We start from the raw sequence: 27,654 nt of genomic DNA, 5'->3' as shown, positions 1-27,654 counted from the left end.
TACAAGCCTTGATTTTTCTGATTATAAAAGGAATACATGCTCACTAGTGCAAATTTATAAAATACAAAAGAGCAAAACAAAGCAAATAAAAATCACAATTCAACCACATTAGCAATAACTACTATTAACATTTGGAATCACACTGTTTTGTTATATTTTCACATTACATCTTGAGAATGTTTATTTTACTATATCAGTATTCTTCAGTAACATGATTTTTCATGGCTACATATAAGTCCATTCATTGTATAGATATACTGTAACTAATTTAACCAACTATTGGGAGGCTATTGAAACACTTAGGCTGTTTTCAAATTTTTTATTAAAAATGCTGTCATAAACATCCTTGTATATAACATTTGGCACACATTCTTCATGTATTATTTCTGTTGCACAGATTTTTACAGATACCTGCTTCTAAGGGTGTAGACATTTAATTTTACATATTGCCAATCTTTCTCCTGATAAGTAAGATGGATCCACAAACCCTTTCCCATAATTTTAAAATCCAAAAAGCTCTGAAACCAAAAGAACTTCTTCTTAAAAACTTTTGGCACCAAAAGTCATCTACCTGACAGTAAAATCTGACCTGAACTGAAGTGAGGCTGTTTATAGTCTTTATTTATCCCACATACATAAGCATTTGATTATGGGATGCTACCTTAGATCCCACTGGGAATGTTATATAATATACAATCTATGACCCATGTCACCTTTCTTTTACCACTTCAAAGATGCCATTTTATTGTCCTCTGGCTTTCCCCCATTTTATTAAAATGAGAAGTCATCCATCATATTATTGTCTATCTTTGGTGGCTTTAAAGATTTCCTCTTTGTCTTTGGTTTTAGTAGTTTGACTGACTATGATGCATCTGAGTGTGGTTTTTCTTTGTATTTATTGTTAGTGATTTGCTGAGCTTTTTGAGTATATGGGTTGATTTTTTTCACCAAATGTGAGAAAATTCCAGACATTATCAGGTCACCCCATTGCCACTTCTCCCTCTCCTCACTTTCTGGAACTCCAATATATATGCTAGACTTTTTGATATTGTTTCACAGGTCACTAAGAGCTCTCTTCACTTATTTTCAATCCTTTTAGTCTCTGTGCTTCAGCTAGGATTATTTTTATTGAACTGTCTTCAAATTTACTGATAATATTTGTCTCAGTATTAAAAATGCTGTTGATATCTAATGAACTTTTCATTTTAGATGTTTTTTAGCTCTAGAATTTTTACTTCGTTTTATTTTATAGTTTTGTTTATCTACTGAGACTTTCCCATGTTTGATCATTCTGATCTTTTCTTCTAAATCCTTTAACATATTTCTAATTTCTATTTTAAAGTCCTTGACTACCAATTCAAACATGTGGCTCACCCATAGGTCTGCTTCTATTGATACTTTTTCTCTTGATTTTAAGTTATATTTTCCTTCTTCTTCCCATTGATCCTATGATAGTTTGGGCTTGGGCTTGGGCTTTGGCTTTGTTAGGACTTATTTTGCTTTTGCCTGTAGTCTTGGGGCAGCCCTTAGGTCCTAAAGCACAGTCCTTCTGCAGTTTCAGTGTAAAATGTGAGGTGTTTTACCAATCCCATTTAGCAAGACTTGCACACAAAACACTATGCAGCTGCTGAAATGAAATCTCTGCTCAGTTCTTTAGTCCTTCTGATGCTACTTTCTTGGAGCATTACTGTATATGTGCAATTTTGAAACCTAAAACAAGATTTGGAGATCCCTCCTCCCTGGTACCCTTCTTTCTGAGATTTGCCCCCTCAATTTACAGCTGCTTTGGCATTCTTGAACTCTGACCTCTGTTTCTTCATCTCAGTTAGAATGCTACTTTCTGTTTAAGCTCTTTCCCCCAGGTAATTTCCAAGGCAAACTGAGAAATGCGCCAAGGAAAAAGCTGGTTAGGTGTTGAGCTTCTCTAGTTTGCTTGCCTTTTTTTAAGGTTTGTGTTCTCTAAACAGCACTTTTTTTGTTTTTTGTTTTTTGTCTAGAGCTTATAATTGTTATTAACAGAAGGGATGTCCAATGCAGGCTACCCTGCTGTTACTGGAATTTGAACCCTGTATTATATTTCTTCAAGTATTTTTTTCTGTATTATTCTTGCCCCTACTTCTAGGACTCCAATTACATACTTACTTTGCTACCTAAAGTTGTTTTGTAGTTCACTGATGCTTTACTCATTTCCTTTTAGTGTTTTTTCTCTCTGTGTTTGATTTTGGATAGTTCCTATTGCTATATAATCAAGTTCACTAATCATTTATTCTGCAATGTCCACCATGCTGTTAATCCCATTCACTGTATTCTTCATCTCAGGCACTGTAGTTTTAATCTCTAGATGTTTTACTGGGTCTTTATAACTTCTGTATTTCCATTTAACACGTTAAATCTTCCCTCTAGCTTCTAGAACATATGGAATGCAATTATAATAACTTTTAATGTTCTTCTCAACTAATTCTATCAAATATGCTATTTCTGGGTCTGTTTCAATTACCTGATTTTTAAAAAAGACTATTTTTTAGAGCAGTTTTAGGTTTGCAGCAAAATTGAGAGGAAGGCATAGAGATATTGTATATATCCCATGCTCGCACATATGTGCAGTTTCCCCTATTATAACATCTCCTTCCAGAGTGGTACATTTCTTACAACTGATGACACATTACACCGACACATCATTATCATCCAAAGTCTATAGTTTACATTAGGGTTCACTCTTGGTGTTCTATATTCTATGGATTTGTACAAATGTGTAATAACATACCCACCATTATAGTATCATACAGAGTATTTTCACTGTCCTAAGAGTCCTCTGTGTTTTATTTATTCATCCTTCTCGTTCCCCATCCCACTGATCTTTTTATTGTCTCCATAATTTTGCCATTTCTAGAATGTAATATAGTTGTTTTTTTCCTCCTCTTTATGACTTTTATTTTCCTGCTTTCTCTTTTTTTTTTTTTTTTTAAATATGTCTTTATTGATTTCAGAGAGAGGAAGGGAGAGGGAGAGAGAGATAGAAACATCAATGGTGAGAGAGTCATTAATCAGCTGCCCCCTGCTGGGGACTGAGCCTGCAACCCGGGCATGTGCCCTGACTGGGAACAGAACCTCAATCTCCTGGATCATAGGTTGATGCTCAACTGTGGAGCCATGACAGCAGGGCATTTTCCTGCTTTCTTCCACTCCTTGTAATTTTTTATCAAATGCCAGACATAGTGAATTTTACCTTGTTGGGTTAGATACTTTTCTAATCCTTAACATATTCTTGAACTTTGTTCTGGGATGTGGTTAAAATACTTGGAAATGTGATCTTTTTAGGTTTTTCTTTTAAGTTTTGGTAGGTGGAATCAGAATAGCAGTTAGTCTAGGGTTAAGTTTTCCCCTAATACTGAGGTCAAGACCTTAGTGAGTACTCTAAATGCTCCCCTGTGAACTATGAAGCTTTCCAGGCTGGCATTATTCCTCACTCTATGTGAATTTGGGGCACTGCTACCTTTAATCCTTTTAGGTGCTGCGTTTTCTGGCCTTGAGTAGTTTCCTCACACTCACGTAGGTTAGTATTCAACTTTATACTCAAAGTTGCCTTTAGTATGTCTCTGGAGCTCTCTCTGTGTATGGCTTTCTCCTGTCCAATACTCTGTCTGGTGAACTCTAGCCATCTAGCCTTCCTTGGATTTCCAGCTCTATCTCAACTCAAAGAGACTGATAAATTCTGCCTCAGTTCCCCCTCCTTACACCATGGCTTAGAAACCTTCTCTGGGCAGTAATTTGGGGTTAGTTCTAGAGTTTACATAATTTGTTTCTTGTCTCTCAGGGTTCATTCTCCTTTGCTGCTTGGGGTCCAATGTCTTGAGAACCGTTGTTTTATATACTTTGTACACTGCCACCCCACCAAGAAACTCTAAATGCATTCTCTTAGAAACTGAAACCCCTGTATTACCTTTTTAAAATAAAAATATCTGAATTCTAAAACATATCTGGCCAAAGGGATTTGGATAAGGGATTGTGAACCTGTACAAATATGCATCCCCACTAGTATTGCATAAAAGTGTTTGTCTCCTCACATCTTTATCAATATAAATGCATATGTATTTTTAATGTATGACAGTATAATATGTATTTTTTTAAAACTCCCAGTTATTTAATAAGTAAAAAAAAGGCATCATATTGCTGTTTTAACTGGTATATCTTTGATTACAGGTAAAGTTAAACATTTTTTCAAATTTAATTGGATAATGAAATTTTTAATGCCCATTGTGCATATTTCCATCAAAGCTTTTGTTCTACGTAAAGACTGGAAACACTTTCCTGGTACTATTGTCATCCTTCAGTCTCTTGGACATAAGCCTTTTTTGGATCAAAGGGGAGTATACAAATTTATAGAATTTTAGGAATCTTATAATTATTTTGCTCTGGCAAAGAGGTGAAGATTTGGGTGGTAATAGAGATGTTGCTGTTTATCCATTTTCCAAAATCACAATCAATGCATCATATCAATCCCTTTCTATTTTCACTTCAAGAATTACAAACTAAACTCTTTGCCAGAGTCTCAGGCTATTCAGGATCTGGCCCTGCCTACATCTTCAACTTCATTCCTTGCCATGTCCCCTTTTAGTCACTGTGTTCCAGCTACTGATCTTTTTTCAGTTCCTTGAGCAAGCCACTTCCCTCCTCATTTCCTCTGTGCTGACAGTTCTCTCTTCCTTGTAATCTTCCCATAGCTGATACCTTCTTAGCTTAAACATCAATCTGCACATAGATATTCTCTGTCACCCAATCGAAAGGTTCCCCCTCATGCTATTCTTCCCATAACAGCCTCTTCTTTCCCCTCACAGCACTTATATACGTGTCACAATTTCAAATTATATATTTGATATGTTGTTTAATTATTGTCTAGCTCTCTTACTAGATGGTAAGCTACATGATGGTGGGAACTATGTTTTTTTGTTCACCTATGTATACTTAGTAACAAGAATAGTGTGTAGCCCAAAATATTGGCTGAAGTAATATATCACTCAATATTAAAGTATAACAATATTATTGGAAAATGGGCAAAAGTCTCCTCAAAAACATTCATTTATGTTAGAATCATTCATCGTCTCTCTGCACTTCTGAGATATATTAATCTTCATTTAATCTGTAAATTTAATTTAGAAGATATTCTTTTGAGAAATGCTGCTATCACCAAAAACTGAAATCTCATTTTTTAACATTAATTTCAATCTAACATTTAAAACGGGGAGCTAATATTCTTTGAAAATGGACAAATGAAAACAAGGCATTAATATTAGTGTCCTATTTCGTTACATAGCATGTAAACCAAATCTCTAATTTATAGTGGGAATCCAAAATGAATAAGCAATGTACAATGGTTAATAGAAAATTACCCCTGAGCATAAATAAATGTCATTTACTGAATAATTTCTTGGAAGTTGTAAATACTTCCTTCTGGCATTATTTATAAATTTACCCCCCAAAACAAAACATTTTCTTAGACAACTCTAAAAACAACGAAATAAACACCACACCAGTACCAGGGAAAATATCAACTTACTTCATTTAATTATCTCCTTTTGTAATTATTATTATTATTATTATTATTTTAAATATATCTTTATTGATTTCAGAGAGAGGAAGGGAGAGGGAGAGAGAGAGATAGAAACATCAATGATAAGAGAGTCATTGATCAGCTGCCTCCTACAGGCCCCGGACTGGGGATCGAACCCACAATCCCAGCATGTGCCCTGACCGGGAATTGAACTGTGATCTCCTAGATCCTAGGTCGATGTTCAACCACTGAGCGATGCCCAGCTGGACTCCTTTTGTAGTTATTAAAGGATGAGCAGCCCTTGTTTATCTCCTCTCCCTTCTTCCTTAGATATTTACCTCTTATTGAAAAAAACAAAAAACTGATATTTGACTAATGTACTTGGCTTTCTACTCATAAGGGATGATTTAACCAAGTGTGAAAAGATATCGAGCAATACATTATAGAAAACTGTATAATGAGTCTCTAATGCTCTTGTTTTTTTAAGTTTTAAAAGAAATAACTACTAGAATGTTTCTGGTATATAATAATGTGTTAGTTTATTATCAGCTCTTAAGAACTCTAAGTCCTACTGATAATATAATGTTAAAACTAAAATCTAGTAAATCTTCAATTATGTTTCTTTGAATTTATATCAAGTTGCCTGTTGACCAACTATTATTTTTAAATAAATAGCAAGTTATTTTCTTCTAATGCTAATCAGTACCACTGAAGATGATTAGTAGCTACTATAAATTTAATAAAGGAATAATCAAAGATAAAATTTAAATTATATTATTGTACATTATATTATATTGTGTTATATTATATTTAAATAACATTCATTGAGAAAATAAAAAGAGGAGTTTGTTGGTTGAAATTAGTTACTCTAATGTATTTCAGCTGTGGGTAATATGTAGAGAAAGCAAAACAGAATCACAGAGACTTGCAAGGTCTATTCTGTGGACCTACGTTTCAGATTGAGTTGCTCTAAATCTGAGTGGGGGAAGAGGGGATAAGCAAAGAGTGAAATCTGAGTCTTTTTTTCCCTGTTTGTAAAGAAGAAAAGTGCTTATTCCAGAGGAAAGCATGTTTTCTGGGGAAACAACTCCCGTTATGTCTGTGCAAACCTGTTGGAAGGCACCTAATATGTCAGTCATTGGTTACATATATCTACCAGCTGTGAAAAACAGAAGTGAGAAAAGGAGCAGCAGAAAGACTTTATCCCCCGAAAGCACAGTTTTTAGGGTAACTGTTGCATCCTATTGGGTCAGAGTCTGAAACTGAAGAAGGAAAAGTCAATTACCCTAAGTCCTGGGAAAGGATAAATGCTGCTTGACAGAAGGACCACGTTATGAAGGTAGTGAGGGGCTAAGTGCATTCGGTGCCTTCTGGCAGTAGACAGCGACAGGTGAAAGCTGGCCGGTGGTCTCGGCTTGATTTCAGAGTCACTGGGACTATCACCCCCAGACACTGGCTAGGAACTTAACCAGGGCTCACAGGTTTTTCAAAGGAAATTAAGAGAGCAAAGTAGAATTTTGTGAAATAAAGCTTAATAAAAGCTATCATTTTCATTTCACTTTAAATTACTTTAAGTGAAAAATGTGAATGGCTGCCCTGGCCAGGTGACTCAGTTGGTTGCAGTGCTGTACCGTGCACCAAAAGGTTGCAGGTTCAATTCCCGGTCAGGGCACATACTTAGGTTTCAGGTTAGATCCCTGGTAAGGGTGCATGCGTACGGGAGGCAACTGATTAATGTTTCTCTCTCTCTTTCTTCCCCTTCCTCTCTCTCACACAATGGTAACAAATTTTAATTAGCACAGCCAATATGGTATGGATGTATTTTAAAAACCAAATTTACCCTGTTTCAATAAATAGAATGCTAAAAATGGAACAGGCCAGAGGCAGGAAAAGGGGGGGTAAAGATGGCCCTACAAACTTGAGTTCAAATATTGGTCCTCCCTCTCTGAGCTACATACAGTTCCTCCCACTGTAAAATAGGGATTATATGACCTTCAAAAGTTGTGAATATTAGCATAAACACATTTCAAGCATATATTTGGTAAATTTCATTTCCTCTTTCCTTCTCGTATTACCAACCTACTAGGTCTTTTTACAATATCTTAGTAAGAAAAACAAGCGAGATAGCCAACTAGAGGAAAATTTAAGAAATCCCAAATAGGTCTTATTCTAGCTTGCTTCATTATTAGGAGGCATCAGACAGATATTTTCAAGAGGATCTAATCAGTAATCTTACTGGAGTTTCCTAAAGAATAAAAAGGTTGAATCATCTCTCCTACCCTGGAGAATGGGCTGGCCTCAGAAATAAAGCTGCCTTTGACATGTAGATACAACTTCAAAATAATTTCCCTTTTCTAGATTTTCTGAGAGAAGGCAGGAGAAAAGACAATGAAATAGATTATAATGAAATAGACAATGAAGTAGTCTTTCTTCACTGTATGAGGTATGGGGATGTGGGAACAGAGCAACCAATGTAGTACAAATGACTTCAAAATTTAACACCAATTCATAAAAAAATTCTCAGCAAAACATGGAATAAAAGGGAACTTCCTAAACATGATATAAAGGTTACACACAAAAAAACTACAGTTAACATTATACTTAGTGATAAAAAATTTGAACACTTTCCCCAGATAAGAAACAAGGCAAGGATGTCTATTCTTGCCATTCCTATTCAACATTGTACTAGAGGCCAGTGCAAGAATGGAAGAAGAAGAAATAAAAGGCATAAGATTGGAAAAGTAGAAATAAGAGTCATTACTTGCATATGTAAAAAATACCAAAGAATTACAAAAAGTACTAGTACTAATAAGTAAACTTTGTAAGGCACTTGTTATTGAATACAAGGTCAATATACAAAAATATATTGCATTTCTATATTCCAGCAATGAACAATTCAAAATTGAAATATAAAACAGTAGTATATACAACAGCATCAAAGTCATTAAACACTGAGAAACAAATCTTATAAGATATATATAGATTTATATAACAAAAGTACAAAACACTGATTAAATAAATCAGAGAGCTAAATAAATTGGGAAATATGTTAATGAATTAGAAGACTCAATATTACTAAAATATCAACTCTCCCCAAAATGATCTATATATTCAATACAATTTTAATAAATCCCAGCATGATTTTTTTGTAGAAATTGACAAATATCTGATTTTAAAATTTATATGGAAAACCAAAGGAAGTTGGATAGTCAAATGTCAGAAAGAAGAACAAAGTTAGAATATTCACACTACCTGATATCCAGATTTACTATAAAGCTACAGTACTGGAGAAAGGATAGCAGCATAGAGCAGTGGAATAGAACAGAAAGTCTAGAAACAGGCACACACATTCATAGTCAATTGATTTTTGACTAAGGTACAAGGGCAATTCGATGTGTATCCACATGCAAAAGAATGAACCACAATCCTTATCTTACACCCTATTAAAAATTAACTCCAAATGGATCAGTGGTTGTGAGGGGTTGAGGGTGTGAGGAGATGTTTACTACAAAGAGATATAGGGTCTTCTAAGGAGGAGTAATCACACTGCTCTTTATCTTGATTATAAAAGTAGTTGTCAAAACTAGCAGTAGATGAATTTTACTCTTCATAAATTATGTATATACATAATTACATATATAATATGTAATTGTATTTTTTAAGAAAGGGAAAAAAGTCTTTTAGCCTCTCAGGACTATCTAGGAAAAAAATCTAAATGGTAATATCTAGGCCAGAATATGCATGTAATCACAAGTTGTTTATGCATAGGATATAGCTGAAAGAGGAAAAAACTTGAAGTGCCCCAAGATGTAATGCCTTAAGTATCTGCATAAATAAAGGTTCCCATCTGCATCTGGTTTCAGCTTGGAAAGATGAAAATCACAGGACCTGTCTTTCCTTCCCTAAATGTGAACAAGAAAGCTTTTTGGATGTACAGTTAACAAATTTTTCAATCTGGAAACCATATTAAACATCTTTACCTTTATGTCCTGCAGACATCTCTAACTCCAACAATGAACCCTCTTTTTTGATGTTTTTGCTCATCTTAAACACATCTCAAATGTGTACTCTTTTCTACATCCCAGTTTCTACCATTCTAGAACAAGTTACCACTCACTTCTCTCCTGTAAATTACTTCAATATTCTTGGTCTCCCTATATCCATTCTTGCTTCCCTTTCAGTTCTGCAGTGTTCTTTTAAAAATACTACTTGGGGGTAAAAAACCCACCTATTCTGATCAGATCATATCATTCCTTCCTCAAAACCCTTCAATATCTTCCCTATTTCTTTAGCACAAACATAAAAATAATTAATGTGGTCCCTGTTTATCTCATTAGCCGAATCTCATACCACACTCTTTCGCTCTCCAGATCTAATCACACTCAGTGTCTAGTTCCATGTTCTTTTCTGCTTCACAGTAGAAATGTGATATGTTTGTTCCACATATTGGTTCTCTCTGCCTGTAATACTCCTCCTTCTGCCTACGCTTGCACTTAAACTTGTCTAGTTTGCTTCTTTTTTTTCTTCAGGGGCAGCTAACACAGCATTTTGAGGAAGCCTTCCATGATCTTCTGTCTACGTTAGGTCTATTGGTTATCTGCTCTTATAGCATACTAATCTGTAAGTACTTGTGATATAATAAAAAAGTTGATTTTTGTCCCTGGTTCCTGTCACACAGTTCCTAAAACTGTTGGAATCTCCTGAGGAATAAGAGTGCCTTTTGTATGCTAATGAGATCATGGTATCTGCAGACCCCTCCACAGCTTCAGAGTGACAGCTAGTCACCAGAAAGATCAAAGTTCTACCCTGTCCCATCCTTCACCACCCCACCACCTCCGGGGAGGGGACTGAGTTAATCACCAATGGTCAGTGATTTACTCAATTATGACTACATAATGAAATCTCCATAAAAACCCCTAAATGAAGTTCAAAGAGCTTCTGAGCTGGTACATACACTGATGTACTAAGAAGGCGGCATGCTGGGAGAGGGTATAGACGTGCCCTTTTCCTTCCATACCTCACCCTATGCATTTCTTCCATTTGGCTATTTCTGAGTTGTATCCTTTATAATAAATAGGTAAATGTAAAGTATTTTTCTAAGTTCTGGGAGTCATTCTAATGAATTATTGAGCCTGAGCAGGAGGTAGGGTGTCACAGGGATCCCTGAGTTTGTCAAGTCAGACTGGAGTGTGGGTAACCTGGATACCCCCTTTGCGACTGGTGTCTGTAGTGAGGGCAGTCTAATGGCAATGAACTCTTAACCATGGGGAGTGCGATGCTAACATCTGGTAGTTAGTGACCAAATTGAATTGAATTGTTGGATACCCAGTCCAGAGAATTGACAGAATTGGTGTCAGGAAGAACTTGAGCACTTACTCAAAACTGGTTTATAATGTCACTGGTTATAAACTGCACAAGGGAAATGTCTTGTCTACTATTGTATCCCCAGCACCTAGCACAGTGTCTTGCACACTATTCCATATATACCGGGTGAATGTATAAATGAATGCCTACCACTGGAGTATAGAAATTCCGAGCTGTTATCTGGGAGAAACCAGGTCAGGGTTTTTTTCTTGGGTCTGCGTCTGATACAACACTGAAAACTGATGAAACAAAGATAAAAAACCAACAACAGGTCCAACTTTTCACTATGTGATGCTAAGGCTGACTACAGGGATAGGGTGGCATATGGGAAAGGGCAGGAAACAGGAAATGTGACCCCACTTCTCACTTTGAAAAGGAAGTAAACTGAGAACAGCACAGGGATCAAGTCACAGCCCTAGTAACTGCTCCTCCTCCACACTGAGCCCCTCATGTTGCCAAGTGCTGTTCTCCCAGAAAAGCTACTAAGCAGTAGGATTTGAACTCTGCTCCACTGCCTGCTTAAGAAGAAAAAAAAAAGATGTAAAATGAATAAGACTGTATCTAGGCCATTAGACTCCAAAGGCAATGAAAATTCCTCACATGAACACCATTACATTAAGTTCTTGGAAGAAAGTTACCCAGTTGAGGAAACCATGCACAGAGCACCTGTGTATGTACGTTGTCCATTAGTCCTACTTAAAAGCGATAACTCGCCCTAGCCGGTTTGGCTCAGTGGTTAGAGCATCGGCCTGTGAACTGAAGGGTCCCAGGTTCAATTCTGGCCAAGGGCACATACCTCGGTTGCAGGCTCGATTCCCGGCCCCGGGTTGGGGTGTGTGTGGAAGGCAACCGATGTGTCTCTCTCATATTGATGTTTCTCTCTTTCTCTCCCTTCCTCTCTCTCTGAAAAGTAATGGAAAAAATATCCTCTGGTGAGGATTAAAAAAGAAAAAGAATAAAGGTAAAAAGCGAAAAAAAAAAAAAGTGGTAACTTTGCAAGCTTGAGCACATAGGTAGATAGCATTTGTACTTGTTGACCTCTTACTTTGTCAAAGGATCTTAAGCAGGCTGATGGGTGTAATCTCTCTGTTCAACTAGATCTTAAGATTTTTAAGGACAGAAAATGGCTTCTGTTGCTCTCAAATCTGTTTTTCAGTGCTGGACAAAGAGGAGAAGCTCTTTTCTTCTAAATAGGACTGAATAGATGTTATGCACTAGATACTCATCAGGGAAATTTGTTGAAGCCTATAGGACCTGAAAAAATGAGGCCAGGACTACATGACATTTGTAAGAAAGGAACATTCCCATTTTGCCATGAAAACAAGTCTTACCTGAGATGGAGTTATCCTTCCCTTTGTGACTTCCGATGAATTTTCACTTAATTTTCCTACTTTGTTACTTGAGCTGCATTTGTAGCATGTCCATCTTGTTTGCCCCTCAATTTCTATGGTGCACTCTTTGTTTTGCAGACAGAATGAGTGATACAAATGGCCACAGCTGCAAAATGAAGGCAACCAATTTGTACTTTTCATTATCATAAAACTCATAAACATGGGCTATGTTGGAGTGTTTGTAAGTGATAAAGATTTCTGACATGCTGAAATGCACTGATGGTTGTATAGGTTAAGAAACAAGACAGGGAATAAACTTGTTGCTGTCCTCTCTTTTTGAAATCCAGACTCACATATTTGTATACTTAAGCTGTTAGTAAGAAAAGAATCACAGTTCTCTGACTACAAACCACCTGGGGGATGAGTTAAACTTCTGTTCATTTATCAAACTATGAAATACTTTTAGATAGTTTGAAAAAAAAGTCAATTGGGGAAAATCATAATTATATAAGTAGCTTGATAATAGCATAAGTGATCTGCCTCATCAAATTCAAGGTAAAAGTTGTGATTTGATTAAGCATTAACAAAAATGTCAGTGCCACAGTAAATTCTTACATGATTCCTATGAAGAAATTCCCTATTGATTACATTAAGGTCACAAATGAGCCTCCGATATAATATTGAGTGTAACTCTGTGATCATCACTGATTCCCCTTCATTTCTCCAACCTGAATGCTGGACAGCCTCAGAAGTCAATCCTTTTCTCTTCTGTAGTCTTTACAGTCTTTCTCTTTCTCTGTATAACCTCTCTCTTCTATAGCCTTCCTCCTCTATTTTCTTTTCTATAGCTACCCTTGCTCCTTTAGTGATTCCTTCCAGTTCCATAGCTTTCAGATACCACCTACATGCTGATGACTGCCCCATTCATACCTTCAGCCCAGGCTTCTTCCCTAAGTCCCACACATCTGTCTCCTCAAGAATTCTACTTTGGATGTTAGTGGACTTAATTTTAACATGTCCAAAGCTCTTGATTTTCACTCTACTCTACGTTCTCATCTAACCTTCCACATCTCAATAAATGGCAACTATCTTCTTCTAGTTTCTCAGACCAAAAACTTTGGAGTCATCCTTGACCATTCTCTTTCTCTCACACTTCACATCCAATCTAGAAACAAATCTCAGCTCTACCTCCAGGACATATCCAAATCCTACCACATTTTACTTCATCATTACTACCCTGGGCTATCTCTCAACTCGATTACTGCAGTATCCTAACTGGTCATTCTACTTTCACTCCTGCCTTTTTATAGTCCATTCTCGACACAAAGTCATCCTTAAGACATAGGTCACATAATGTCAATCCTATTTTCAAAACCACCCAATGGCTTCTCATCTCTGAATAAAATTTTAATTCTTCATAATGACGCAGTTCCTACATGATTTGGCCTCTGCTCTTCCTCTGAAGTCAACTTTTATCATTTTCCCTTTCCTTTACTCTGTTCAGACAGCACTAACTTATTCACACCCCTGCCTCCTGGCTTCTGCACTTGTTCATCCTCTGCCTGAGGCATTCCCCCCTGACGTTGCATGGCTACTTCCTTCGGGTCTCTGATCAAATGTCACTAAAATAGTGATACTATCCTTAATGATTCTTTATAAGTTAGTAGCTCCAAACATTCTTGTTCCTTTATCCCATGTTTTATTTTATTTACAGTGATTATTAATTACATTTCTATTAATTTTTAAATTGTCTGTTCATAAGTCACCTTAACAATGAGGCTTTCCATGACCACTCTATATAAAATATCTTTTCCCCCAAACGCTCTGTATCTCACATTACAGAGATACAGAAACGTTAACACGTTTGGGTTTTTTTCCATAGTAGTTACTACCTGGCATTTTACCTGTTTTTCTGCCCTTACCACTGGAATGTAAACTCCACGAGAGCAGATCCTTTGTTTCATTCATACTGCACCCTATCCCCTTAAAGCAGTACCTGGCATACAGTAGGTGCTCATCAGATATTTGTTGAATGAATGGGCTCTGTGTGATAAGAATTACTTCCCTTTCCTACCACCAAATCTACCAATCTTCCTATATCTACAATAATAGTAACTAACATTTATATAGTGCTTACTATATATCACCATGACACAAATGTCTTATGTGAATTATCTCATTTCATCTTCACAAAACCTTAGGAAGTAGTACTATTATTATCTCAATTTACAGATGAGAAAACTAAGATGTAAAGAGATTAAATTACTTGTCAAAGTCTCTCAGCTAGTAAGTAGAAAGTTAGTATTTGAACTCAAGGAGTTTGGCTACAGTTTATCTTATATTGCCTCTATCCATATATGCCAGGTGAGCTGCCTTTGCTCCTGAGATCAAATCTATCATTTTTATACTAGATTTTTTCTCTTTGCACTGTGGTTTTAAATATCATTTATATGCTGTCAGTCTCTAAATTTGTATTTCCAGAACATGTCTCCAGGTTTCTAACTAGAAAAACTGTCTACCTGACATCCCTACTTGGGTGCCTACCAGTCATCTCAAACCTAACACCTCCCATACAAAACTCTTGATTTCTCCAGTTCCTCACACCTGTTCTTTCTCACCTTAGATAATGGTACCCTGTTCATCCAGTTGCTCAGGCAACTCACACTACATATCTAATACATCAAGTTAGCTCTACCCTTAAAATATATTCTGAACCTTCACGCCTACCTCTCATTCTACTCAAATGTCATGTCCTTAGAGATGTTTTTCCTCATTACGGTGTCTTAAAATAACACTCTCACCCTGAACATGTCATCCTTCCATCCCCTTACCTGTGCTTTATTTTTCCTCATAGCTCTTATTACTCTGTATTTATTTATTGTCTGACCACCCTACCACCCATTTCTCCCAACTCCTATGCAAAATGTAAGGTCTATAAGAGCAGGAACGTTGTCTTGTTTTGTTCACTGCTAGAATGACTGACTGGGGCTGTGTATACACATGTATTCCTGCCTGGAAATACTGTACGTGTACACACACACACCCCATACATGTAACATTTCCTTCTCTCTCTTACCTAAAGACGATAATTTCATCATCCATTTCTTGGCGTCTCTTATACTGCTGCAAACATATAGAGCAGTAGTCCTGCTTGGGATTCAGTCCTCTGGTGACAGAAGCTCTCAGGTTACACAGTGACCAGTGGAGATCTTGGTTTAGAAGGCTAGTAGTTGTTTCCAGCAGGGTCTAGAAAAGACCAAAACCAAAACAAACAAACCAATAAAAAAGGTTTATAAAACGAAACAAAGGGGATGAATAGAAAATATCAGTTAAGTTTTCAACCACAAACAACCGAAATTAAAATACACTATAAAGGCATAAAATTAAACAAACATCAAAAAACTCCAAATTAAGTGGTTAACTTTAATGTGCAGTTAATGACAAGTTCAGACATTAAGATTCTCAAAATAATTATTAAAAGGCTGTTACTAGTTTCTACTGAGAAATGTGTGCTTGGCCATTCTGTGGCTTAATTCAGTACTGACGGCTTTAGAATGACTAGATAAGCCCAAATCAATTTATTTCTTACATGTATAAAATAAGTTCTCTCTAAATGGCTTGAAGTGTTGTAACAAATAATGAAAATATCCCTGATTTTTTTTGTTTAAATAGAAACTGCATCCATGGCAATATTTCAAATAACCTTTCACTGGAAAAGCTAATGGCCATTATTCAGTTTTCACCTCCCTTGGGCAGAGAGATTACATTTTCCTGATCAGCACTTACAGGTCAACTGAATCTTCTCAAGACTGTGACATCTGTCATTGAGTCACATGAAGACATTTTCACAGCAATCACACTCAGTCATTTTTAAGGTCCTATGTGCTTATAAAGCATTGTGCTCACACTACATCTAATTCTCAACATTCATATATATCATAGGATTTAGATGTATAGTTGTAAATTTACTGACCATCCTCCTTGCTACATAGCCCAGTCCTTTAACTTCATCTGTAATGCAGAATTTTTAGACCATTAGACCATTAGAACTAAATGTAATTCTTTCCAATCAACCCCATCTTTTCCTTCTCTTCCAAAGTTCACAAAAATGTTCTGCTTTGCACTCAGCTCTCCTTCTGCTGACAAGCACTCTGTGCTTGCAGGGGTATCGGCTGCACTGGGCTATACTAAGCAGAACTGCAGTTCTTCCAACACCCTAAGGAAAGCTGTCACCCAAATGCTTCCTTTTCTTCTCTGATTATTAAAAAAGCACACAACATAATTACCATACCCAAGTGACACTTTTCCTAGGTGGCTTCACGAGTTACTTTGAAGTACATTAAGAAAAAAATCTGTTCCCCAAGCTGGCTCCTACTGAGAATTAAAGCTATAGGCAGTTTTGAGTTAAGGGAGAACTAATGACCATTTTTTGGTGAGTTGCAATTATCTACTTTAGGATGTTTAAAAGAAGAGTCTTTTAATTTTATTTGGTAATTTTCTATACTTATGCTGACCTTTCCTTTTCATAGGTTGTATCTTTGCATTCAATTGCTTTTCCAGAAAGTTTTTCACATTTCTGATTTTGAAAGATATTTGTTCCTCTGCCAATAAATCAAAACAATAAAATGAATCCAAATTTGATGCATTTCCAAACCCTAGAATATGTGTGTGTGTATAAAATATATATTAATTAATTAAGGTCAAGAGAAGTTTAAAAAAATTAAAAACCACACATTTTAATCTAAATAGATGGTAATTTTTAAAGAAAAAGTATAAGTGCAAAGAAAAAGAAATAGCTTCTTTCCACCTTAGGACAGGCTGAGAAATAGAAAATAGCTTACTTGTTCATAGTTAAAGGTATCCAACATTCCCAGAATAAGTCCCTGGATTTCTCCAAGTTTTCCTTTTCCATAAACTGGATCCTAATTAAAAAAAAGTTGCAAAAAATGATAATTCTGTTCTTGGTATTTTAAAATTACTTTAAAATATAAGTTATCTGAAAAAGCCAATTACTCTTAAGTATTTTTCTACAGTCACAAAATATTCTTCCATGAACCTTCCACTGGAAATGTACATCGGTTTCCCTGTGGTCATCACAGATATTTTGGAAAAATAAATAAAATCTAAACAATCTGAGCCCGTTGCATAACAATCTTCTTTGCAAGTCTAATTAAATTTCACTCTGGTTTTGTTTCTGCAAGAAGCTTCCTCTCCTCTTCCATATTAAAATCCACCTCTCCCTCTTTAAGCTCTTATTTATTTGCTACATCAAAAGCAATGTATTCACAAATACCCAGAATCTATCTTAACAACTCCTCCTGTGACCCACATTTGGCCACCTCTTAGCTCAAACCAACTAAATTGCTTCAGTTTAGGAGGCAAGACTTCAGTTTAGATCAATTTATGGATCCAAGGAGCAGCTTTCAGTTTTTCAAAACTTTTTTCCAATAAACTCATTACTAATAAACACAGGTGTCCAGACACCCAATCTTCCCTCCAATGCTTTTCATATGAGGTTTGCTAAGTAACTTGCTTAGTATATCCAGTTTGAAAAACACTCAAGTGTTCAAAAATAAAACCAAAAAATGAAATCCAACTACTCAGAAATAAATACATTTGATATTTTAATGTATATTCTTTTAGTCTTGCTTCTGGGGAAGGAGAGAAAAGGAGAGAGAAAGGAATGTATTTCTTAGTGTACAAAATTTGAGTATTTCACATAATACTTTTATTTATTTATTTTTACTAAATAGTAATATTGTGAGCAGTTTCCCATGTTGTCAAATATTTCATAATAGCTACAGAGTATGAATTATATGAAAATACTATGTTATTCAACCATTCTCTGTCGTTGGACATTCAAGTTTCCCTCCCCACCACCCATGCCCAAATCCTTCCCACTAAATGCTAGTGGCTGCAAATTTTAGTCTGAATCGCCTTCTTTAGAGAAGATTTCTAGAAAGGGAATTTCTGACTCAAAGAGCATTTTTTATGGGTACTGATACAAATTGCCTAATTGCTCTTCCAAAATGTTGTATTATGCAATTTTATCTCCATCAACATATTTGTGTGCTTATTTTTCTGTACCTTGGCTATGCTGGGAATTATAATAAAATGTTTTGCTAATAAATGAGTATATCAAACCTATAACTTCACTCTAATATGAGGTTATGCATGGCATAAATGACTCTCCCATGCTAACAGGGGAATCCAACTAAACAGTAATGATAAAAGTAGTTGCTATTTATTTAGTGGCTAGCATATGCAAGTACAGTGCTAAGTACTTACTATATGCCATCACTAAATCCCTTCTAGAACATTTATAAATGAAGAAATTCAGGCTCGGAGATTAAATGAAATTCTCTAAGATCACAAAATTATTAAGCATATAAGTTGGGATTTGAATCTAGGTCCTTCAGAAACCATGCTTTTAATTATAATTAACACATAGTACTAGTACTGGTCTCCCAAGTGTGGATAAACTAATTAACTAGTGTTTGCTAGATAACATGGGTAACTGATATGGCTAACTAAATGATAAACCAACGTATGCTGGAAGATATGGGTAACATTTCTGGTTACTTCTTTGGGAGGAGGGGTTCTTAAAATTTTGGTGCAGTAACAGTAACTGTGAGTTCAGGTGCTCAGAAAGAACAAAGACAAAGCAGTAAAGCAGGAAAACTTAGAAGAAAGGTTCAGAAATGTGAGAAGAAACTTTATCTTCCTGCTCTTGCACAACGTAGTCTTAGGATTTGCCTCTTTTTCTGTTCTAGGCTCCGATGATGGATCTCGAAGACTGGGTAGCTGCAGTTTCTAAGATCCGTTTTCAGTATGTTAGTTGTCCTAGAGCAGCACAAGATGGTCTACCACAGGTTCCTGGTCCCTGATGCCAAGGGAGGTGGAAGGTTGAGAATAACTATACATTTGTATGCTAATGAACAAGTTTACGAGTTTGGGCTTGGACAGATCACTTTAGCTCAGCGGGGAAATTTGCTGTGTCACAGCTAGAGAGGTTGTATCAGTAAGCTAGAGAAACCTGTCAAACATGTGCAGACCATTTGTAAAAGGCAAAACTATAGCTATCCCAGACTAACTCTTCACCAGAAAAACAAGTCAGGCTATACACCCACCAGACAAAATTTTCTTTGCCTAAAAAATAGACCCATGTTAAAGATTCTGAACTTATGCTTTTGGTCAAGCTCTTAATAAATATATTTATTACTCGAAGTATCAATAGTTTAATACCCTATTATAAAAAACCTATTATAATATCTACTGTAATATGTATATCTAACACACTAATATAGTTCTAACATAGATAAGCTCTGCCATTTGTTTATGACAAGGGTGGTGTAGAGAATAAAGAGATCTTTAAAAGGTTAGATTCTAGCAGCAAGAAGAAATCTTTATAGGTCATGCCTATATTTATATCAGTACATTTCACTTTAATATGCATAATTTAGAGGCAAAATCATGAAAATTACCTCATGCTGGGACAACATATAAATTATAGAATGCAAAAGAGAGCTCAAGGCTTAATGCACAGCATGTATACAATCCACTGGCTTTTCAAATTATTTTCCAAAGATGTCAGCTAGATCCTTCAGCAGTGAATAGCTACTGAGGTTTCTCTTTAACTTTTCTGTAAACTATAAAAGAAGAGCAGACTTGGGTACTTTACATAAACTTGTTTTTTAAAGGCAGATTAGAAAAAGATGTGATGACCATTTTTTCCCTATTGTTTTTAGTGGCTATTGTATCATGTATGTGTTTTAAAGTTAAAATTTATTCTAATCAAGCACTACTTTAAAATATGAGTAATATCCTCAGTAGGTTAGCATATAAATTATTTGTTTGCTTTAACTCCCTCAGTAAGACAGCCATAAATAGCTTGTCATAGCCAGGAATCACTTTTGCCAAAGTAAAGATCAATAAAAGCAAGCAGTGACAACAGAATGTATATAACAAAAATATAGTCCCTTAAAAAAAACTCACTAACTTTTCATCTAATGTTCATGAAAAAAATCTGTACAAGTCAGGTGCCAGGTATCAGTCTGAATAAACATTTAGCGGTTAAGAAGATCTTTGAGAACCTCTTATCATGTGAACATTTTTTCTGGAAAAAAAAACCCAACAACAACAAAAAACATATCTGAGCAATTGTGCATCTAAATAACTGTCACTCCCTATTCTCCCCAGGGCCCCTGATAAAGTGGATATGAAAAACATGGCTGGTATAAGGTACAGAAGGAAAGATCTAATATTAGGAGTTAGAATACCTAGGTTAATGTTCCAGCTGTGCCCATTTAATAATTAAGCCCACTAAGGCAAGTAATTTAATCTTTGGATACTGCTATTTCCCCAGCTTAATTTATATAGAGAACAAAGGAAATAAAGTGCATTATAAACTGCTGAGAACTATTCAAGGATATTAGGTGATTGAGCCAATACTTATTGAGTATATGCTATGTTCCAGGCACTGCTGAAATAGAAAATATTCTAGTGGAGCAGATTTAAAGTGAATTAAATACTGGGACTGATTAAAAAACATGAAAAAGAGGAAAATTAAAAACACACACCACCTAGTACATAGAAAACCCTGGTTGGAGCACTCAATAACTTAAATGCAATGGACCAGTTCCTTGAAAGACACAATCTATTAAAATGCACACAAAGAAAAATAGATTTTAAAAAGAAATAGATAACCTGAATAAATCTGTATCTTTTAACGAAATTGCATCAAAAAATAATCACCTTCCAAAACAGAAGGCCCCAGACCTAGATGGTTATGCTAGTTTATTCTACCAAATACTTCAAGAAGAAATTATACAAATACTCTATAATGTGTTCCAAAAATAAAGCAGAGGAAACACTTCTTACTCATTCTTTGAGGCCACTATTACTCTAATACCAAAAATAGACAACACAATCTCAATTGAAATGCCAGCAAGTTACTTTATGAATATAGACAAAATGATTCTAAAGTTTAGATGAAAAGACAAAAGACCCAAAATAGCCAACATAATATTAAAAAATGACAAAGTCAGAGGACACCACCTGACTTCAAAACGTACTATGAAAACAGTGTGGTATTGGTGAAAGACTAGACAAAGAGCAGTGAAAAAGAACAGAGCTCCCAGAAATAGACCCCCTTAAATATAGTTAACTGAGCAAAGGCAATTCAATGGAGAAAAGGATAGTATTTTCACCAAATGTGTTGGAATAACTGGACATCCACATGCAGAAAAATGACTGTAGACATTGACGTTACACTTTTCACAAAAATTAACTCAAAGTGGATCACAGACATAAAATGTAAAATGCAAAACTTCAGAAAATAACATGGGGAAAAAATCTAGGTGACCATGAATTTGGTGGAGTTTTAGATACAACACCAAATGCACAATCCATGAAAGAAGAAACTGGAAAAGTTGGGCTGCAAAAAAATTTTTAAATTTCTGCTTTGTGAAACATGGGTGAGAGAATGAAAAGACAAGCTGGGAGAAAATATTTCCAAACACATATCTGATAAAGAACTTGCATAAAAAATATACAAAGAACTCTTATAACTCAACAACAACAACAACAACTCAACTAAAAGGTGGGCAAAAGAACTAAACAGACACCTTACCAATGAAGATATACAGATGGCAAATGAGAACATGAAAAGATGCTCAATGTTATTTTCACTATGGTACTGCAAATTAAAACAACAATGAGACCACTAACCTATTAGGATGGTTAAAATCTAAAACACCAGATTTATTGTTTTATAGTCCGGAATATGGTCTATCTTGGTCAATGTTCCATATACTTTTGGCAATATATATTCAGAAACCCAACTCATTCTAACTTACTCAAAAGGTACTGGGGTGTTTCAAGGATCAAAGCAAAAGAATGCAGGTAACCCTTAAGAACTGCAATGAGGGGCTCAAATGTCATCAGGATTTTCTCTCCATTGTCTCCTCTCCCAGTGTCTTGAGTCTGCTCCCTGTATCATCTCTCTTCTCCATGCATCCTGTCTATTCTCCTCTCTGTGTATCTGCTTCATTCTTCTCCTTCTCTCTGTAGATTAACTTTTTTTTTAAACTTGTTTAGTCCATATGATGGAAAAATAGTCACCGTTAGCTCCTGAACATTGTACTTTATATATTCCAGAGACCTGAAGAGAAACTTGTCTTTCTCAAGTTTAATTCTAAAATTTCCAGGAAAGGACACACACTGGCGCTGCTTAGGCCAGTTATCCGCCCTTTGTCCATCAAATGGAGCCAGGGGCAGGGTCACACCTTCACGTGGCTGTTCCTGTTGTAATCTCGTGGACTGAAAGTGGAGGGATGTAAAAGTGGCAACTACCCTACATGCATCAGAGCACATAATCCTTGAAGGTGTACACTATTACTTGATTATAGCCCTATGAATAGTTATAACAGAACATTTTCTCTCTGTTTTATAAGAGCCCTTTTAGGGCAAGAACTGTGCCTTTCATCCACATAGGTAATGACTAAACAGGGTAGCATATAATTAATAAACTAACTAATAATAAACTCTTCAAAACACCAGGGAATGAAACAAATAAAAAAACTTACATAATATAATGGGAAAGAGCATGAATTAGGAGGTAAGAGACTATACTTGAGTTTCATCCTTCCTCAACAGAAATTTTTATAGTAGCCCTACCTACTTCAAGAGACTGTGAGCTTTAAATGAGATATCTATGAAAGCACCCTGAAAAAAAAAAAAAAATCTGTGTACAAATATAAGGTAGCATTATTATTACAGTAACCACAATGTGCAAATAAAGAATTTATGAACTAGCATACCCTCCTGATTAGTGAGAGTTAACAACCACTGAAGATAGAAAATATAATTACAATGAATGCCAGTAATACTCAAACTGAAGATTTTCAAATATCAAAAGCCTTCAAAAATATAAATTTTAAAATATAGAATTAAAAAACATGCTTTTGCAAAGGAAAATTTGATTTTTATTTATTATAATTTATGTATCAGAAAGTATGGTTAAAGCTCAACATAAAGCAAAGTGCATACACTGAAAAAGAAGACACTTTTGGCTTTAGGATTTCACTTTTTTCTCATCTACTTGGTAAACTAAAGTAGTCCTGCTTTATGGAGATAATACTTTATATGTGATTAAAAACCTTATAACTAATGCATTTTAAAATAGCTATAAGAAAAGTAGTCTATATCAAAGAATTATCCAACACATGACAAGGATCAAATGAGATAATATGTGTCAGGAGACATTCTAAATGATAAGGTACTATATGATGAGAGACTCCGGAATGCAGCAGTCTTTATCAGCAAAGGCCCAGATGCTTAATACCAGATAGAAAGAAGAGCTTGGAAAGTCTTAAAAGAGAACTGATAGGGACTTTCTTGATTGGATAAAAATCATTTGAAAATTATAAAGAGCAATGGCATGATATTGTTTGATTTTTTTTCTTTGTATGTGTGTGTCTATACTGCATGAAGTGAAAAAAGACATAATGGACTCTAAGGTTAATTCTTACTCTTTCCCTATGAATGTTCACATATTTTTCTACAAATATATCTTAATGTATTTTTAGTGTTCTTCTTTAGATGAAGTTGGAAACGTTCAGCCTTTTTGTTAAAGACAACAGGCTGGAATGTTTCCTACAAAAGCTTTGGACACAAAACCAGCTAGAATCTAGAGTAGGGGATGAGTTTTGGATATAAAGAAAGTTTTAGGATGAGTTATAAAACATAAGTAACAACCAATGATTAAGAAATGCCTATATAAATAAATAAATAAGTAAATAAAGCCTATATTAACATAATTCCTAGGCTATCTTTTTTGACGTAAAAAGGATAAGCAGCTGGAAATAATGGTAATTCTCTTCTGTTAGCACACGTTGTATATCTAAATGCCAAGGTAACTGAACATCTGAAGGTTGCATGCCCTAACTGAAGCTTGCAAGTGTGTGCCAAGCAAACCCGGAGCACTAGGAAGAGTCAAGATGAGTCATAAGTCATATATTTAGCTCATGCCAAAAATTAATTGCAACATGCTAGAGACACATTTAAACATTAGCCCAATTTACTGTTATTTATATATAGCTAAATATCAGTTGAACTTGAACAGTGAATTCCCCCCCCCCCCTTTTAACTCACCTGTAAGATTCTTTGCAAGATTGATGGAAGGGCAATAAATGCTGCCATGCTGTTTAGAACTTGCATGGTCAAAGATTTCAAAGCTGTTGTAATAAAATGTTGATATTAAGGTTAGTTTAAACTAAGAGCTTTTGGTTTTTCCTACACACCAGCGGAAAACAGATTTTTATAGCTGCCTAGAAATAGCTAACCAAGGCCAGTTTGATATTTTAGAGTTTAACTACTGCAAAGCTACTAATATTCAAGATAAATGATGTAACTGGTGCCATGGAAAGTACTGAATCTGAAAGATGAAATCAACACTACAATATAATTTCATTAAGCTATAATAATATGATACTGGGAAAAGTTTCACAATGTTAATTTTTAGCTGATAAAAATTGGGTGGTGGTATAGATGGCTCTGATGAACTTACCTTCGGAGTGCAGGTGAGGTGTAGCTGAACTGGACAGCTTCTGAGGGGCCATCATTGCCTCCAATAACGGAAACCAGAGTGCCTATAACGTCAGAGTAAACCAAAGGAAAACAAAAGTGCTGTGTTATTTTTAAGAATAAGTAACATCAGTATAGTGTTTTACATGTTGAAATGTACTTCTCACATACTTTTGTTGGTAAAAATTAGAAAAAGAAAAGATGGAACACTTGACTGGGAAAAGAAAAGACAATAAAAAGCAGGGACACAAAACAGATATCTTTACCATGCATCCTGGGAAAACAAGGAAGCTGAAGTTAAGTAAGTTTATACCTCAGAACTGCAATCTTTGGTGTCTCAGGAGAGGGTAGGTTTAAAGGGGCCGGGGCAGAGCCTCCTGCTAGGTTATTAAATACTATGGCATAAATGCATCACTGACAAAGTCTAAATAGCCCTCTGTACCACAGAAGGGAACAGAGACACCACCCCCCCAGCCACCCTTCCCCCATTTCTCTTTGGCTATGTCAAGCAAGGTAAATGAAGCATTATATAATACATAAGTAACAACCAATGATTTTTTCCTATATGAAGCATTATTTTGTATTTCCTTAGTCATCACAGACCAAGAAATGGAAGTTAACATTATTTTAATTAACATTTCCAACCACATCATGAGATAAGTTAATAGATCTATCATTTATTTATTCCTATTATATTGGGCACTATATTAAATGCTCTACATAGATTTTCTCACTTCAGTCTCATAATAACCTTATACAGTGAACATTATCTTCACTTGAGATAAGAAAATGAAGCTTAGAAAACAAAATGTAAGTAACTTGCCAAAGATTACACTGCCAGTAAATTGGTAGTATGGCTCCAAATTCTGTGCTCTTCTTAAGCCTTAAGAAATATCTTTATCATCAGAAATCAAATTAATACATTTTAAAAATTTCAAACATGTTTTTTAGTTGGATAGTGATTTACAAAGGCCTTCACCCAGTATCTAGGAGGAACCTATTCCTATAAACATCCACACAGCAGAGAAGGACAAGAGTGGTTATCTACAGAAGAGGGCATGTTCTGTACCCCATCTGACACTGTAGAGCTTGTGTGGCAATGGAGATATGGGAGCCTGTTAAGGGTCCAGTGACTTTCCTACTGGGTGACCTCCCACTAAGGAACTCTGCTAGGAAGCCCTTATCTGCCCCCATTTGAGGTTCTCCAAGGCGAGGGTTTTATAATGCCGACTTTTTACATATTTCTTCAAGTTCTTAAGATACTGGCTTTAACTCTGTTACATACTAGCAATTCTATATTTTATTGAAATTTTAATTTATTTTATTCAGTATTCATGAACTTTAATCTTGTATTTTATTCTTTTTCCTTTTTTTTAAATTGAGGTAACACTGGTTAATAACACTATATAAATTTCAGGTGTACAACACTATAATTTGATATCTGGATACTCTATTGTGTGCTCACCATCAAAAGTCTAGTTTCCATCTGTCACCATATATTTCACCCCATTTACCCATTTTGCCTTCCCTTTGGTAACCTCCAATCTGTTGTCTATATCTATGGGTCTGTTTTGTTTTGTGTGCTTGTTTGTTACTTTTTACTTAGCTCACCTTTACATTGCCCATTTTAACTTTTTTTTACAACTGCATCATTTATTTCTGTGTATTTTATGGTCTTTTAATTGTATATGGCATACCTAATAACATAACCCCTGTTATATAATACACAGCTTTCTTTTCAGGGAATTATATGTATAACAAAGCCATATTCTTTGTTATATCTAAACAGCGGCACTGGGGTAGCAGCATAAATAGACAGACATACAAAGACAGGACAGGTAGAAAATCTACTTGGGAAGTGACTGTCAACCCAACTTCCTGTGGTCAAACTTTAAAAAAATACTCCATAATATTAAATTTCCTGAAGAAACTTTTAGAAAGAGATATTATAGATAGTTCACTATCAAGCTTTTATAGTTAGTTTAGGGTCTGTGGCAATAGCTCTTGTTCTCACTCTCTCCAAAACAATGAGAGAGAATCAAGGCAAAGCAACTATTAAAATCTCCCTAACTTAAAGTTTGGTATTATAAAAGCAGTCTAGCAATTTCACAAAAATGTTATTTATATAAAACCAACATTCAAGTATTTTTGTTATTATGAAGCAGAAACCAGTTGTTGGAAATGGGTGGGTAGAGTGATGTGAGGTATATGTGTGTCTAAGAAAGGGAGAGACAGACAGATTTCCCTTATAGACAGACTTCTCTTATATACAGCCAGAAAATGGTGTAACTATAATCTTAGAAAAGTGAAAATTTCAAAGAATAGAAAGAAGTCTAACATCTGTTTATCAAACAAATTCCATCTCACTTTTTGACAAAAAAATTAAATTAAATTAAAAAAATATATATATTTATATATATTTCCTTTTTGCCACATCAAAGGAAACCTTGATCCTGTATCTGATTAAGAAATACAGAGTTCGAATAAAATTGGAATAATCCCTAGAGTTCTGGAGGCACAGATTTTTATACCTAATTCTACCATTAATAAATGAGAATCTGGACATATTTCAGTTTGTGTGAACCTGAACAGCTCTAATTATAAAACACAATTGTCATTTTTTTCCTTAAAATTTCCATGAGAAGAAGAAGAGTATCAAATAGGTATTAAAAAGGAGATGGAAGGGTTGAAAAATAAAAATGGCTTAGTATCGAATATGTATAAACACAGCTATAACAATTTTACTCTTTTGTGGTTTTCTATCAAAATATAACCATGTCCAAATATAGCCAGCTAACCACAAGATAAATGAAAAAAACAAAACAA

At 35.3% G+C, this 27,654-nt stretch overlaps 1 protein-coding gene across 3 annotated transcripts in view; it reads right to left on the bottom strand.

The window, feature by feature from the left end:
• Nucleotides 1–27,654, bottom strand: part of VPS8 (VPS8 subunit of CORVET complex) — a 200,586-nt gene that overhangs the window by 39,496 nt on the left and 133,436 nt on the right. For all 3 annotated transcript variants that reach the window (XM_081138242.1, XM_081138241.1, XM_081138243.1), the window contains 5 exons: nt 24,812–24,893; nt 24,397–24,479; nt 17,085–17,165; nt 15,320–15,489; nt 12,244–12,409 (listed from right to left, as the gene is read on the bottom strand). In XM_081138242.1, coding sequence (XP_080994368.1) covers nt 12,244–12,409; nt 15,320–15,489; nt 17,085–17,165; nt 24,397–24,479; nt 24,812–24,893 — 582 coding nt within the window. The remainder of the gene's footprint in view (nt 1–12,243; nt 12,410–15,319; nt 15,490–17,084; nt 17,166–24,396; nt 24,480–24,811; nt 24,894–27,654) is intronic.

Source organism: Miniopterus schreibersii (genome assembly GCF_964146895.1).
Source record: "Miniopterus schreibersii genome assembly, chromosome: 5".
In the NCBI taxonomy this organism is placed as follows: Eukaryota; Metazoa; Chordata; class Mammalia; order Chiroptera; family Miniopteridae; genus Miniopterus; species Miniopterus schreibersii.
Note: the sequence above shows the minus strand (reverse complement) of the source record. Positions and strands in the feature narration are given on the sequence as shown.